The following is a 16,460-nucleotide window of genomic DNA, read 5'->3' as shown; positions in this document are numbered from 1 at the left end:
TAACAACCCTCAGCTACCACTGCTCCATTTTCTCCTTCCGGCATAAACTGAATTGACCGCTTAAAGCAATCCAACAAAATTCGATTCTTTGACAACCAATCAAACCCCAAAATCATCTCCAACCCAACCAGTGGTAAACAAATCAAATCATGCACAAAGTTTCTACCCTCAAGCTTGAAACCTACTTGTCTACAACCTGACATAGTCACAATTGTCTGATGCGGAATATGTACATGCAATTTAAATATAATTCTGACACTTTCAATCCTAGTTCCTCAACTTTGTTAAATGCAATAAACAAATGCAAAGCTCCAGTATTATACAATGCAACTAAAGTTTTATCACCAATTAAGCATATACCTCTGATCAACGGATCCACTTTAGCAGCATCATTGGCGTTCACAGTAAACACCCGACCTTGTTGGTTCTGGCCCACATTCTGATTCTTCTTCTCCCGAGTGCAATCTCTCGCAATGTAACTCGGCAATCCACAGTTGAAGCAACCACCTATACCAATCTTGCAAGATTCATTCAGATGAAAACGCCCACAACGCACACAAGTTAAATTTGGAGAAATCTTACTCTGATTCCCTCTCCCTTTGGCATACTAAAACTGATCATAAGTGTTCTTTCTGAAGCCTCATTGACCTTGAGGCACATATCCTCCTCTCTTAAAATTCTGACCCTTCGGTTGGAAGTACTTGTCACGTCCCCGATTAGTGTTTAATCCACGAGTGTCCCTTGACGAGGCTACCATCTTTGCACTTTCCTCAATAACTCTCGCCTTGTTCACAAGATCGGAGAAGATCCGAATCTCCAAAGGGGCCACAGCAGTCATGATGTTATCCTTCAAGCCCCTTTGATACTTAATGCATTTCCAACTTTGATAGGTCTCCGGGGCACCCTGACACACCCTAGAGAACGTATAGAGCTCCTCAAATCGGCTAGTATAGTCCACCACAGACGAAGAACCTTGCTTCAGCTGCATAAGCTCCATCTCCTTTGCTTCCCTTGTAGATTCAGGAAAGCACTTCTTATAAAAATCCATCTGGAATACATCCCAAGGGATGTCGGCATTTTGAAGCTTTAGTAAGCGGCATTCTCCTTGCCACCAATGCTGAGCCTCTCCCAAAAGCTGATACGCAGCAAACTCTACTTACTAGTTGTTCGGAACATGCTGTGCTTGTAACGCACGCTCCATGTCATGGAACCAATTATCTGCTTCCGTAGGATTGGTTTGACCTCTAAAACTTGGCGGATGAAGCTTGAGAAAAGTAGCCAAGGTTATCGGAGCACCTCCCATGTTATCACCGTTTCCTTCAGCATTATCATTCCTGTTTCCTTCACCATTTCCGTTTCCAGCTGGCTGACCTAACCTCTGCACAGCTTGCAGAGTCGGAGCAGCATTCGCCTCTATAGTATTAGCGAGGTTAGCCATTGCCACCATGAATTCGGCATGGTTATCGGCCGGTTTCTCATTTCTACTCTCTCCTCGTGAACATGTACGACCTCATCTGCGAGTAGCCATTAGGGTTCCTGTCTACACCAAACAATTGATATCAAGGTGATTAATCTCAATATCAGAAGCCTAGTGCTTTAATTATCCCAAAAAGGCACTCACAAACAAGCATGCTATGCAATATCAATAACCTAAATAACATCAAGGAAAAAGACACAGAGTATGCAATGAAGCACAATCGGTCCATCCCTCAGGCTCACGAGGATAAACCGCTCTGATACCACTAAATGTAACACCCTAATTATCCTAAGAGTTACCTCACGTCGTAAAGAAAAGGTTAATCAAAGGTTACAATAGTTCTAAATCTTATACATACATATATAGAAGGAAATAATATATTCTAGAAGCCCGATGAAGGATACAGCTCAAAAACAGAGTTGAAAAGCGATAAATGTACTCACGAAGCTACACTAAATGAAGCACAAGATATAATTATAATATAACAAAATATAAGAGTAGAATAGTATAAAGATCTAGCCATGGCTCGCGGAGTTTAAGCCGTTTAGCTATATACAGACAATACAGAATCCTGAAAGTTAAAACAGCTTATACAAGTTTTTCTCTCAAAGTAAGCCTCTAGGCAAAAGTAAATACAAAAGTGACAGATATAGACAAAATAATAAAAAAAGACTCCAAAACATATCCAGGATCCTCCGCTCTGTCACCATCAAAGCAACTCACCGAGGTGGGTTGCGACCTGCATCTGAAAAACAACAACAGAATATGGTATGAGAACTGGAGGTTCTCAGTATGGTAACAGTGCCCAGTGATGTAAGATATAAGACTCTGGGATGCCAGAGACAATCCTAGAACTTCATATCCATCACAAGATTCATCTTAAAGCATAACAGAAAGCCATAACATAATAAAAGGGGTAATCTAACTTAGGGGATTTTCTAATCTAACAGTTCTCCGCTGTCCCACAGAATTCACCCATCTATCCTCATGCGATCCCATCGCCACCGCCTTCCGAACCTCCTCAATCCCAGTAGAATACACAATTAATACAATGCAAGTAAAACATAAGTATAGGCATATATGTCAAGTAATTCAATTAGGGAATTAGGCATGTTATACAATTAGGCAAACAATTTCAAGTCGACAAAGCAAACAAACAGATAAAAGATGCACATGATGAATGCCTTTCCTATTGGCTGTGATATCACATTGTCGGTTCAACTGCCAACCCGACACATCTCCATGGAGATGTCGCCCTTCGGAATCATAATAAGAACGCCCGAGATATAGTGCTCGGAACACCGTCCAGGATTTTGTGCCTGCACACTCTAATGATCTGAAGGGATGCGGGTGGGATACTCTTGCCACAGACCTCACATCTCAACGTAAGTGGGATTAACCACCATCCCTGCCAGGCGCATAAGGTCTCATAATTCTTAGCATAACATAGTAATTCAGTGGTTTTCAAAAATCATTTCATTTTGAACTCATTAGTTCACTACTTTCACCAGTCATCACGAACTCATTAGTTCATCACTTTCTCAATTCATTGTCAGTAACCACCAATATACTCTTCTTCCTTCTCACTCAACCAAACCCATCCTCAGAACACTAGAAACCTAAGCCTCCGTTCTCTATGTTTTGACATCCAAAAACAACCTAAAAAGTCTTAGATAGGTGTCACAGAAGTTTGCAAGCTTGCCGGAAAGGTGAAACAGTTAAAAACAAGATTTTTGTTGAAAAACAAGGCAATGTGCGTACGCACAGGGGTGTGCGTACGCACACCCAGGAGGATTTTCAAGATGTGTGCGTATGTATAGAGGTGTGCGTACATACAAGAGTAAAATTTTCCAATTCTGTTCGCTCACACAATGCGTCCGAACACCCTTAACAGACTGCACCTTCCAGTGTGTGCGTGTGCACAAGGCTGTGCGTGCGCACAGCTTGCAAAACTTTGTTGGTTGTGTGTGCACAAAGAGCGTGCTAGCGCTCCCAACCATAGCCATGTCCCCGTGTGTGTGTGCGCACAAGGCTGTGCGTGCGCACAGGTTCAAAAATCCACGGGGTGTGCGTGCGCACACAAACCCGAAATCATAAAATTCTGCAACATTGCAGAATTCAGATTTTGACACCAAACTTTGAATGATCATAACTCCCTCTACAAAAATCTATTTTCTATAAACTTTATATCCATTTAAATATTTTTCAATGAACTTTAATTTAAAGCAACTTTCAACAAATTTTGAAAACTGAGGCTCAAGTTATGATCTGTCAAAGTTCACCGAAAATCCATTTTTACAAAAATTTCACAAGGTTCTCAATTTTCCTATTTAACAACCAAAACCACCTCAACTCCATCCCACATCAGATTTTACCATTTGTGTCACAATCCCTCTACTCGTATCATATAATTCTCAAACTCAAATATCAATTATATCACACTAGCACCCATTCTCAACCATCACATTCATCAATCATTAATCCATCAATACCAAGCATCATAATCAATCTCATTCCAGCTGAATCTAAATCTTCCGCACCATTTTTATCAATTTCAACCTCATAATACATCAACATACTAAAAATTATTAAATCATCATAATTCATCATTCAACAAATTCAACAACCAACTCAATCCAAACCTATCCTATGCGTCACTGGCCTAAGTGTCCAGAAATATTATATATTATATAGAGAAAACCAAAACCATACCTTGGCCGATTCCCAATACGCACAAAAAACCCAATTTGAATGCAAATCAAGCTTTCAACCACTAAGTCACCAATTCCACTCCAAATGCTCCATGTCCAAAGCAATTCCAACAAGCTCCAATATTCAAACTAACATCATACGTTTCATATAAATCAAAATCTAACACCCACAATTAATCAATTTACAAGGGTTCTTGAGAAATCTTACCTTAATCACTGAAATTTGGGATAGAACCCAACATTTTCTCACTAATGATTAGCACCTAAACAACCAAAACAAAATTTTCACTCAAAACAAAACCCTAAAATTTTGAATTTTTTAAAGGAAAATTTGAGAGGGATTTCGTGATTTTGTTACCAGTTTCTTGGGTGGGTTATGTAGAGCTCTCAGCGGTGATCGCGTGGCCGTAAACGGTGCAGCTATCGCACAGTACCGGACAGTACCGGACAGACTTAAACCGGTTTAACCAGTTCGGTTGCCGTTTCATGGTTTTATTCGGTTTTTCAAAAAATACCTTTTCTGACTCAGAAAAATCTATTGAGTCCAAAAATCATATTTAATTTCCCTAATTCTCGTTCTAAATTTTTGGAATCTAATTTGGGCAATTTAATTAAACAGTTAATTAGTCGCGGTTCTTACACGACAGACTATTCATAAATTCTTGTTTTGCTCGTTTCCAGTCTGAGAGACAAGAGACATGGTTTGCTGATAACTCTCCCCTACTTGAGAACTAGTTATGCTTGATTTAGATTTGCTTGATTTATATGTACAAAACCCTGTAAATATAGGTACAAAATTAGATAAACATTAAAAAAGAAAGAAACTAAACAAAACAGCTTAAATCCACACAAATACAATTGATAAACTGAAACTGAAAATCACGTACCTGACTAGTAGATATGCATCAATGCGTTTCTCAAGAATTAGAAGCTTCGGTTTTGGTGCTTATTAAGGAATTCAGCTTGATAAAGTGATCTAAGGGTTTCGATGGGTTTCAGTTTACCTCTGTTCTTCTCTGAGCTCGGTTTCTGAATTGTTGTATCTCTTTCTTGGAATTTGAGTGAAATGGCTTGTGTGAAATTGGGTTCCGAACCTGATGCTTTCCAATGTCAAAGGCAAACATGGTATACACCCTTTTCTTAATGTGTTTGAGTGGTAAATTGTAATTTTCTTAAGCTCAAAAAAAGAAAAAGAAAAGAAAAAAGGATTTTGCAGTTTTGTTGATGTTTTTTATCTGTGTTTTGTAGGTTATATCTTTTGTTTACATGTTTGTGCATTGTAAAGTCTTAGGGTTAGGAATATGGTTCTGTAGTAATTTGATACAGGATGAATAGTTCATTTTGTGGAGGTCTTATTTTATCTAGTTATGGATGAAGTATCTTGAAGTTGGGTTTGGTACTTGAGGCCAACATGTAAAATGGAAACACACAAGTGTTTCATGACTTCTTTTTTTCAGTGTTTGCTCTAAGATAGTCTAGATTACCGTATATTTTTCATTTGATTTTGCTTCTAATTATCATAGCTTATTGCTTTATTTAATTTGCTTGTATTTTCTGCATTATAGGCAACAGCTGTCCATTTAAATGGCCTTGTGATGCACACTTTATTACTATGTTTCAAGTTTTTCCATTCTTTTCTTTTATTACTGCTCAGAATGGCATTTGTTCGAAAAAATGTTTCCAATGATGATAATTTTCTTGCCTTTAATTTTCAAATTAGACCATTTCAAACGACTCTGTTGTGTTGTGTCTTTTGGAATTGTTATTCAAATTTTTCCACTTTTACATAATGTGTAAGCATTTTTTTATTGCCCTTATGACTATAGGTTCTGCACAACTGGGCTTCCCAGTGACATTGTTGTCGAAGTGGGTGAAATGTCCTTCCATCTTCACATGGTATATAATGTTTATTTCTTTTAATATATATTTTTATTATATATAGCTGATGTACTGCCCATATGATCTTTTGTTAACATATGATGTCAATTTTCATGTTACTATTGGTATTGTTGAAATTTAAATCGTTTGGGAGTTGTTCTGGACTTAAAAGAAAGAACTATCATCTTTGCTTGTGTTCATAGACCATTTTGTAAAATTTAATGTAGTGACGAACTGTATTTGGTGCTGTAATTCTACATAAAATAGTTTCTTAGCTGAAAGGCAGCCCCTCAGTACCATTTTGATTAAAGGATGTTGATAAACTTGAATATAAATAAGCTAATTCAAACACATGGTGCAGTTCCCTTTGCTCTCTAAAAGTGGGGTTTTGGAGAGACTGATTGCAGAAGCTTCTGAGTCTAAGGAAGAATGTGTCATACACCTACCTGGCATTCCTAGTGGGGCCAAGACATTTGAACTTGTCGCAAAATTCTGCTATGGTGTGAAACTTGAACTTAAAGCTTCAAATGTTGTGTACCTCTGGTGCGCTGCTGAGAATCGTGAAATGACTGAGGAATATGGTGAAGGTAATCTTATTTCACAAGCTGAAACCTTTTTCAATCAAGTAGTCCTCCGAAATTGGAAAGACTCTCTCAGAGCGCTTCAAACCTGTGATGATGTTCTACCATATGCTGACGAGCTGATTATATTTATGGAATATTTTTCAGCACTTGCTTTCTGACAATTTAGCTGAAGAGCTGATTATATTTATAGAATATTAGAAGATACATTTGTATGATATAATATTTTGCTTTTTTCTAATTTATTAGTAGTAAACTCTAAGTGGTCTCATGCATATTTTGATATGAGTATGCTTATTCTAGTGTGAGATGTATGAATACTCAAAATTATGATTATCTTAATATTCTTGGTTCATTATATAAATATATTTTGTTTCAGGATAATTTTTATTATTTAAAGATTATTGTATGGTATTATTATGTATTTATTTTTATTTTATAATAACTAACTAATTTAATTAAAAATACAGGATTATATATATAATTATATTCTCAAATATTAGATTTTAGATAAAAAGATTATTAGAAATTTCTGTTTATATATATATATATATAAACAGAAATTTAAAAAAATTGAGGGAAAAAAGGCTACACTTATACAGAGTAGCTATAGGTATACTATTTGTTACGTTTATAAAGTGATGTAGTATTCTTGAAAAGTGTAGCCTATTCTTTTGAATTCTGGTAACCATTAGTGCTGAAAAGCGTAGCCTTTGGTCCTGGACAGCATCACTTAAAGAGCGCACCCTATTCCAAAAGTCCAGAAGCGTAGCCTTTGATACAGAAAAGCATAGCCTTTGAGAATAGGCAACACTGGTATAGGCATCCCCCAGAAAAGCGTCTCCAAAGCCTAAAAAGCATAGCCTTTACCTAAGGCATCATTTTTTTTATTTTTGGCTACACTTTTCAAGTGTACCTGAATGGGTGCTTTTCTTGTAGTCGTGTCATCTGAATTTATTGTTTTTGGCCATCAATGTTTCAAAATATGGTTAAAGTATGTTTGATTACTAAACTAAAGGAATCGAGTTGATAACTAAAAGTCAAAATGTCATTGGTTGAGATGACTAATGATATGTAACTTAATTAAAAGGTTAGTAGTAGCAAGAAAATATATATTTTTTGAATTATATAACTAAATTAATCTTTCTCATATTCCCATTATATATGATGATGATATATGATATAGGATAGAAGATAGATAACATGGCCCTTAACAACAATTCAGATAGAGTAAAAAATTAGAAGCATGAGAGTGTTCTCATTCACTAACGCAGAAAATAGAATTAGAGAAGAAGACTTGAGACACGGAAGTGAAACTGAAACTCATATACTGTAATTGTACCACCAGTTCTGGGTAATGGAGTAATACAATATATATAGTGAAAGTACCTATGGTTTAACAACAATCAAAACCAATAAAGACTAATTCACTTATATTCACTCATAGCCCCCTCAAACTTAGCAGTGGGTTGAAGAACCACTCTAAGTTTGTCTCGAAATTTGTGAAATAGAGGTGATGAGAGGGATTTGGTAAAAATATCCCCAATCTGATCTATAGAGGGTATATGGAGTAGGACATAGACTTGTTTTTGATTCACCATCTCTCTTAGGTAGTGAAGGTCAATTTTCATGTGTTTGCACCTAGTATGCAGGACCAGGTTAGCAGCTAATGAGCAAGCACTTTGATTATCACAGTAAATAGTAGGTGCCATTGCTTGTGGAATTCGAAACTCCTTTAGAAGCTGCTGTATAGACACTAGTTCTGACTGAGATGCTTCCATGCTCCTATACTCTACCTCAATGCTACTGCGACTAACTTTGGCTTGTTTATTGCTATTCCATGATACCAAATTGCTTTCTAAGTATACACAATAGCCAGTAATTAATTTCCTATCCTCCAAATCCCCTGCCTAGTCTGCATCTGTGAATGCAAGTAATCTAAAGTCAGTACATTTTTGAAATTTAATGCCTGCTGATACTGTACCTACAATATATATGAGGATGCGTTTGACAGCCTTCCAGTGCTCTATTGTTGGAGAGTGCATGGATTGAGAGACCTTGTTTACAGAGAAAGCAAGATCTAGTCTTGAAATAGTCAAATACTGAAGTGATCCAACTGTCTCTCTATACAATTTTGGATCCTGAAAATGCTCAGCATCATTTGATGTAAGCTTCAAGGCTGAGACCATAGGGGTAGGCATTGAATTTGTAGTGTCCATTTTGGTTTTTTGTAACAAATCTCGAGCACACTTTTGTTGAGAAACTAGAATGGATCCATATGTTAAATAAGAGAATTCTAACCCAAGAAAATAACTAAGTTTTCCAAGATCTTTAAGCGGAAAGATTTTATTGAGATCAGAGATAAGTTTGTCTATTTTACCAGTATCACTTCCAGTGACAACAATGTCATCTACATAAGCTAAGAGAAAGGTGATAGATATACTAGTGTGTTTAACAAACAATGAGATATCACTTTTGGTTTTTGGTAAAACCAAACTATAATAACATAGCAGCCAATGTATTGAACCAAGCTCTTGGAGCTTGTTTCAATCCATAGATTACTTTGTTCAACTTACAAACCTGTGATGCATTCCCAAATTGATAACCTGCTGGTAGAGACATGTATACCTCTTCTTCAAGAATACCATTCAAAAAGGCATTATCAAAATCAAATTGCCTTATTGTCCATCCACGTGATAGAGCCACAGTAATTACAATTCTCACAGTAGTAGGTCTCACAACTGGACTGTATACTTGGCTGTAATCTATGCCTTCAACTTGCAAAAAACCTTTTGCAACTAACCTGGATTTGTACCTGATGATGTTGCCTAACGGATCTCTTTTTGTGGCAAATACCCATTTAGAATCAATAATAGTTTTATGCTTTGGTGGTTCAACTAAATCACAGGTGTTACATCTTACTAAAGCCTCAATTTCAGTATCCGTTGCATTTTTCCAGTGTAAACACTGAAAAAGTTGTTTAACATTCTTTGAGGTATTGTTAATCAAATCATAAAGTTCTACTGAAGTTATAGCTAATGCTTGAGGCCTATTGTTTCTGGTTTTTGATCTTGTAAGCATATCGTGAGTATTAGAAGATGTAGTAGAATTAATGTTTGTAGCATTTTCAAAAGGTTGACAGATTTCAAGACATGAAATTGAGATGGAAGGATTATGATTGAGGCCAGTACTAGAAGAGGTATGCTCAGTATTTTGAGTGTCAAGGCAAGTAGTTGATGAGGCAGAATCTGAGATATCTAGAAGAGGTAGAGTTTGGGGAGCTTTAGAAGTCTTGGGTGAAATGTTGAATGTAAAAGCTGGCAGATCTTTAACTGTATCCTGTTTCACTACTATATTTTTATTGTGAAATAGAGAATTGTAAGGAAATTCAGTTTCATCAAATATCACATGTCTCGAATAGTGAATTTTCCCGTCTTTAGTCATGCACTTATAACCCTTGTAGTTACTATCATAGCCAAGAAATAAGCACTTTTTTTATTTGAATGCAAACTTTACTTTGTTAGAAGATCTTAAATAAGGAAAGCAAGCACATCCAAATATTTTAAAGTCCTTATAATCTGGTAATTTTTCAAATAAAGTTTCAAAAGGTGATTTATTATCTAATGCAGAATATGGTAATCTATTGATGATATATACTGCTGATGTAAAGGAGTCTTCCCAAAATAACATTGGTAATGCAGCAGTAGCCAAAAGTGACAATCCTACTTTAGTTATATGCCTATGTCGTCTCTTTACACTACCTTGTTGTTGATGTGTATAGAGGCATGAAATTCTATGCATAATACCATGTTTAGTTAAAAATTGACTGAAGGAGTGTGACATGAATTCCATACCTCTATCAGTTTGCAAAGCCTTAATCTTCAATCCTGTTTGAGTTTCCATAAACAGTTTATAAATTTTCAATGATTGTAGTGACTGAGATTTATGAGTTAGTAAGAAAATAGTTATGTATTTTTTATGAGCATCCACAAATGAGATGTAGTATCTATATCTATTTCTAGACATCATAGATGCAAGCCCCCAAATATCAACAAAAATAAGGTCTAAGGATGCTGTATAGACTGATTCAGATTTTGCAAAAGGCAACTGATGCATTTTTTCCGTAGCACAATATTCACATATTTGAACAAAATTAGAATCAAATTGAGCAGAAACTCCACATGTTTTCAAGATAGAAAGTACAATTTTTATTTAACTGTGACCCAGGCGTTTATGCCAAAGGTCAAGGGTTATATTTTTGTTGCTTTGAGTTACAAATGCTTTCTTAATAGAAGAATCTATAATGCTATGCTTACAAGAAACAGAATTATTCAAAGAACTATGCATTAAGGACTTATTAGGCACAAGAATAAACAAGTTTTTAAAGGAGTATATGCCATTTCTAGCTTTGCCTTGGAGAAGAATTTCTTGAGAGTTCTGATCACGCATAATACAATCATAAGGCCAAAATTCATAATATACATGGTTATCTAAAGCAAATTGAGTTACACTTAATAAATTCTATGTGATTTCAGGAACATAAAGTAATTTGTTTAAAAAAACTTGATTTTACTGTCTTTATCACAAAGAATTGAAGTTCCTTGAGTTAGAATTTTCGTACCTTGACTATTACCTACAAACAATTGATCAGAATCTGGAATTGAAGAGTTCGAATTCAGCAAGTTGAGTGAATCTGGTGTGACATGGTGAATTGTTCCTGAATCTGGGTACCATACAGATTCTTGATAATTCCAAGGATTTGAGAAATAAGCTCTTGGTTGATGAAACTGTGATGATAGTGGTGGTGGTTGTGTTTTAGAGTAAGGAAATGTGGATTGTTGTGATTGTGAGCTATTTCCATAAGCTTGAAAGTTAGGATCGAATCTATGGAAGCAAGTTTGAACCACATGGCCTTGGCAACCACAAAGTTGACACTGAGGTCGATTACTTTGATTAGAAAAATGACCTCCTCTTCCAAATCTTCCCCCTCTTCCTCTTCGAATAAAAGAGCCTCTTTGAGATTGAACGGTATACGGTTATGATTGATGCACCACTATTTCGTGGTACATCTTGTGCTTAATTGAGTGGATTTTATCCACTATTCTCACATTTATTCACAGAATTCGCATGTTTTACACTTTCTTCCTAATTTTGTGCTATGATTGAAAACATGCTTCTTTGGCCTTAAATTTGCTAACTTTAATCCTCTCTTATTACCATTCGATGCTTTGATATGTGTGTTAAGTGTTTTTAGGGTTTATAGGGTAGGAATGGCTTAGATGATAAAAAGGAAGCATGCAAAAGTGGGAGGAATACAAGAAACTGAAGGAATTACTAAGCTGTCCAGCCTGACCTCTTCGTACTAATTCAACCATAACTTCAGCCACAGAGGTCCAAATGAGGCGGTTCTAGTTGCGTTGGACAGCTAACATCTGGGACTTCAAAATGATATATAATTTGTCATGGTTGCTCTGCAGATAAATGGCGCGCACGCGTGCATCACGCGCACGTGTGCATCTGCGAAATTTCAGCGTTTCTGAATTCGCCCCCAGCGATTTCTGGGCTGTTTTTGGCCCAGTTCTTGGCCCGGAAAATATATATTAGAGGCTGCAGAGTGGAGGAATGAAGAGACAACTTTCATTCACATAATTTTAGGCCCAGTTCTCTCTACGATTTAGGATTCCTAGTTTTATGCTTTTGAGTTGGATATTGACAGAGTCACTACCCCGTTGAAGTCTTTATCATTCTAGTTTGTTTTCTTTTTCCCTTACTCTTTCATATCCTTAATCTTTGTTCAGAGTTACCATTGGATTGTTTTTAGAATTTATTAATGTAAGAAGTATTTTTCCATTTAAATTTTATTATTTGTTTAATTGCTTCCAATTGATTTTAATTACCATGTTCCCTTTTTACTTCTCTTATAACTTTACGAAGATGGTATTCATGTTGACAGAGTAGACTCCCAACTTGACTTAAGATTAAAAGGAGACCCTTGAGTTGGAATGCTCAAGTGATTAGTTAAATTGGAAGTTGTTGGCTAATTCTCTATTTACTAACGCTAATCCTTCCCAAGGGAGAGGATTAGGACTTGCGAATAAGAGTTAGCTCAATCACTTGACTTTCCTTTATTTAGTAAGGGTTAACTAAGTGAAAATAACAACCTTTTGATACTATACTTGAGAAAATCCAACAAGGATAGAACTTCCAAATAATCATTCCCCCGGTCAATGCTTTTTATTCCGAATATATAAATCTATTTTAATTTACATTACTTCAATTTATAATCATTTATTTTTCCACTCTCCAACTCCCAAAAATTTCTCAGAAAATCTCATAACCAATAATAAACATACTTCCCTGCAATTCCTTGAGAGACGACCCGAGGTTTAAATACTTCGGTTATTACTTTTTAGGGGTTTTGTTACTTGTGACAACCAAACTTTTGTATGAAAGGATTCTTTGTTGGTTTAGAAACTATACTTGCAACGAGAATTTATTTGTGAATTCTTTACTAGCGAAAATCCGTTCGTCAAAATGGCGCCGTTGCCGGAGAATTACAAACGTGTGCCTTATTATTGGTTATTGTAAATATTTGCTTTTTCGTTTCTTTGTTAGTATTTCTAGTTTTAGGAGTTTATTTTCATTAATTTTTAGGGTTAAGTACTGAAATCGTCCCTAAGGTCTGGGGTGAAAATCAAAATCGTCCCCGACCTTTTTTTGTTATTAAAATCATCCTCAACGTTATAAAACGCTATAAAATCATCCTTTTTTATTTTATTTTACCAAATTACCCTTATCAATTAATAAAAATAATATTAAAAATAAAAAAACCTCCCCCCTCCACCTGCACCCCAACTTCCTTATCTCTTCCCTTTCTTCTCTCCAACTACTGCCATTAACTTCCAACAACCCGTCTATTCTTCTTTGTCTTCTTTAGGTACTCTCAGCTTCCAGAACATACTGTCGCAAGTACCGCCTCCAAACTACCCTTCTCATCAACATCATCATGCTGTTTTTGTTGCCGCCCAAGTGGGACTGAGGCAACTAGTGCATCTTGACAACAACGTGAACAATGAAAACAGGTTGATGAGTAGCAGTAGTAATGATTCATCAAGGAAGGAATGGGTCCAGAGAAGAAGTGATGGTCAAGGAGAACTGATAAACCACTATTTTATGGTTTATATTGTGTTTAATTGTGTGGTTTTATCATGATCCTTACCCACTTATTCATTAAATTAGCATGCATTTAGATTTCCTTCCTGAATTTATTACATGTTTGAAAACTGTTTCCCAGAGACTTTAATTACTTATTTTTAATTCTCCTTTATTCCATTCGATGCCGTGATCTGTGTGTTGAGTGTTTCAGACTTTACAGGACATAAATGAGTTGGAGATTGGAAAGGAAGCTAGCAAAAATGGAAGGAACACAAGAATTTGAGGAGATAACCAGCGAGAAGTGACGCGGTCGCATGGCTCACGCGACCGCGCGAAGGAGCGCAATTCGTAGTGACGCGACCGCATCACACACGCGGCCGCGCGGATTGGAAAAGCTAAAGCGACGCGGTAGCGTGGACGACACGAACGCGTGGCAAGGAAAAACGCGAATGACGCGTCCGCATGGATGACGCGATCACGTGACATGTGCGATCTGCATAATCTGCAGAATTCGTTGGGGGCGATTTTGAACCTTATTTTGACCCAGTTTTCGGCCCAGAACAGCAGACTAGAGCCAGAGAATATGCAGAAACAAAAGGAGCATTCATTCTATACAGTAGACAGTTTTAGATCTAGTTTTACTCCCTTAGGTTTTCCTCTCTATGTTTTGGAGAATTTTAATTTTGAATTGATCTTAGCATTGGAACATTGAGAAGAGTTATTTCCTCATCGAGACCTCATCATTCTAGTTCGTTCTCTTAACTTGGTTTTATTCTTCCATGTTCTTTGCTTTGTTCAATTTTGTCATTTGAATACTTTCATGATTATTTGATACAAGGATTATTTCTTCCATTTTAATTTATTTTTCCATTCCAATAATTATGTCTTCTTTTAATTCCCTTTCATGTGTTATGAATTTATTATTTACAATGAGTGAGTAGTTCCCTCACTTGATGGGGAGTTGATTGAAAGGAACTCTTGAGTTGGAAGGATTGAAAGAAAAATTGTAATTGGGTTAACTATTGGATTGTTATCTAATCACTAACACCAATCCCTTTGAACTAAGTGGGTTGCAACTTGTGAATAGATCTAGCATTCCAACTTGTTTGACTTTCCTTTACCTAGTAAAGGATAACCAAACAGAACAACCATTAATTATAATTTAATCTTAAAATCACTCCATCAACAGTAGAAATTTCAACTAATCAACTCCCAGTCAAGGCTTTTATTCATATTAATTAAATTTCCTCAATTTAATTTCCAATTTACTTAACTCAACTTCTTGAAACATCTGATTAATAAAATAGCACACCTTCTGCAACTCGTTGGGAGATGACCTGGGACTTAAAACTCCCAGTAATTTTTAATTTAAACTCTCTGTGACATATTTCTAAATTGATAGGCAGATTTTCGGTGAGTTAAGAACTATACTTGCAACGTAACCATTTTAATGATTTTTAATTCACCAACTTCCGTACCTCATCAAGAACCAATGAACTTAACCCCCTTAATTACCCAAAAATTCAGTAACCATACAAATGAAACAAATAAAAAAGCCAAAATTGATTATCAACAATTATCAAAACAAACAAACAAAAAGAAGAGAACAAACTCCTCAATTGCTTGAAACTGCGATCGAGTTGTGCCTGACTAATCTGGAGCATCTCAGAGACCTGATCTCCGGCCACCGCAGCTTTGTCAAAGCTCTCTTTAATGGCTTCCACGATCTCCTTCAAGTCCTTATGCCGCACCACCATCTTCATCTCCATCATCTCCCCATACTTGCTCCTTGCGTCATCCTCCTCCGCCATCGGCGCTGCCTTCTTCCCTGCCATCGGAGGCAGCGGCGTCACCGGATCTTCCACCACCGACGATCCCCTCATGGAAGACCCCCTCACTGATGATCCGAAAGAATGAGGAAGAAGAAAGTTGAAACTTGGAAAGGAGGGTCAGGGGCCTGAGAGTTTGGTTAGATCTGAAAGTAAGAGGAAGGTAAAATTTTGGGGGTGAAGGGGGGAGAGACCGAAGAGGCTGGGAGTGGGGTGGGGTGGGGTTTTTCTTTTTTTTTTTAATATTATTTTTATTTTTATTTTAAGGATAAAATTGTCAAAGTATTATTATTTTTTGTAAAAAGGATGATTTTATAACGTTTTGTAACGTTGAGGATGATTTTAATAACAAAAAAAGGTCAGGGACGATTTTGATTTTGACCCAAGACGTCAAGGTCGGAATAATCAAAGATGGGAGGAGCCACGAGGATTTGATCAACCCTTTCGGCAACCACCTCCTCCAAGGTGCCATGGGCAATGACCATTCTACGATGCATCCTAAGACAATAGTTATGGTGGACCCTTTCGTGACAACCAACCTCCACCAAATTACTATGGTCAAGAGCCATTCCAGGGTGCGTACCAAGATGATGAATATGATGGACCCCCTTCTAGTTACCAACAAGCCCCACCATATGCTTATGAACCACCTCCTCACCATAATTTTGAACTACCGTACTCACAAGCCCCTTACCACCAAACACCCCCATATGACCCTAATCCTTCTCCACCCTACCAATCACCATATGAACCATACATAGAACCACCCCAATTCCAAAATAATTGCCCTCCTTCATCTTTCTATGACGAGATGCTTCAATCTCTTGCA

At 36.7% G+C, this 16,460-nt stretch overlaps 1 protein-coding gene across 1 annotated transcript; it reads left to right on the top strand.

Annotated features, from left to right (window-relative positions):
* The first annotated feature begins 4,931 nt into the window (after nucleotides 1-4,931).
* On the top strand, nucleotides 4,932-7,026 carry LOC112765942 (BTB/POZ domain-containing protein At1g30440-like). Its single transcript, XM_025811813.3, has 3 exons — nucleotides 4,932-5,313; nucleotides 6,015-6,084; nucleotides 6,428-7,026. The coding sequence occupies exons 1-3, from the start codon at nucleotides 5,255-5,257 to the stop codon at nucleotides 6,806-6,808; spliced, it is 510 nt and encodes a 169-aa protein (XP_025667598.1). The 5' UTR covers nucleotides 4,932-5,254; the 3' UTR covers nucleotides 6,809-7,026.
* The last annotated feature ends 9,434 nt before the right edge of the window (nucleotides 7,027-16,460 follow it).

The sequence above is a fragment of the Arachis hypogaea genome, chromosome 17 (assembly GCF_003086295.3).
Source record: "Arachis hypogaea cultivar Tifrunner chromosome 17, arahy.Tifrunner.gnm2.J5K5, whole genome shotgun sequence".
Lineage (NCBI taxonomy): Eukaryota > Viridiplantae > Streptophyta > Magnoliopsida > Fabales > Fabaceae > Arachis > Arachis hypogaea.
Note: the sequence above shows the minus strand (reverse complement) of the source record. Positions and strands in the feature narration are given on the sequence as shown.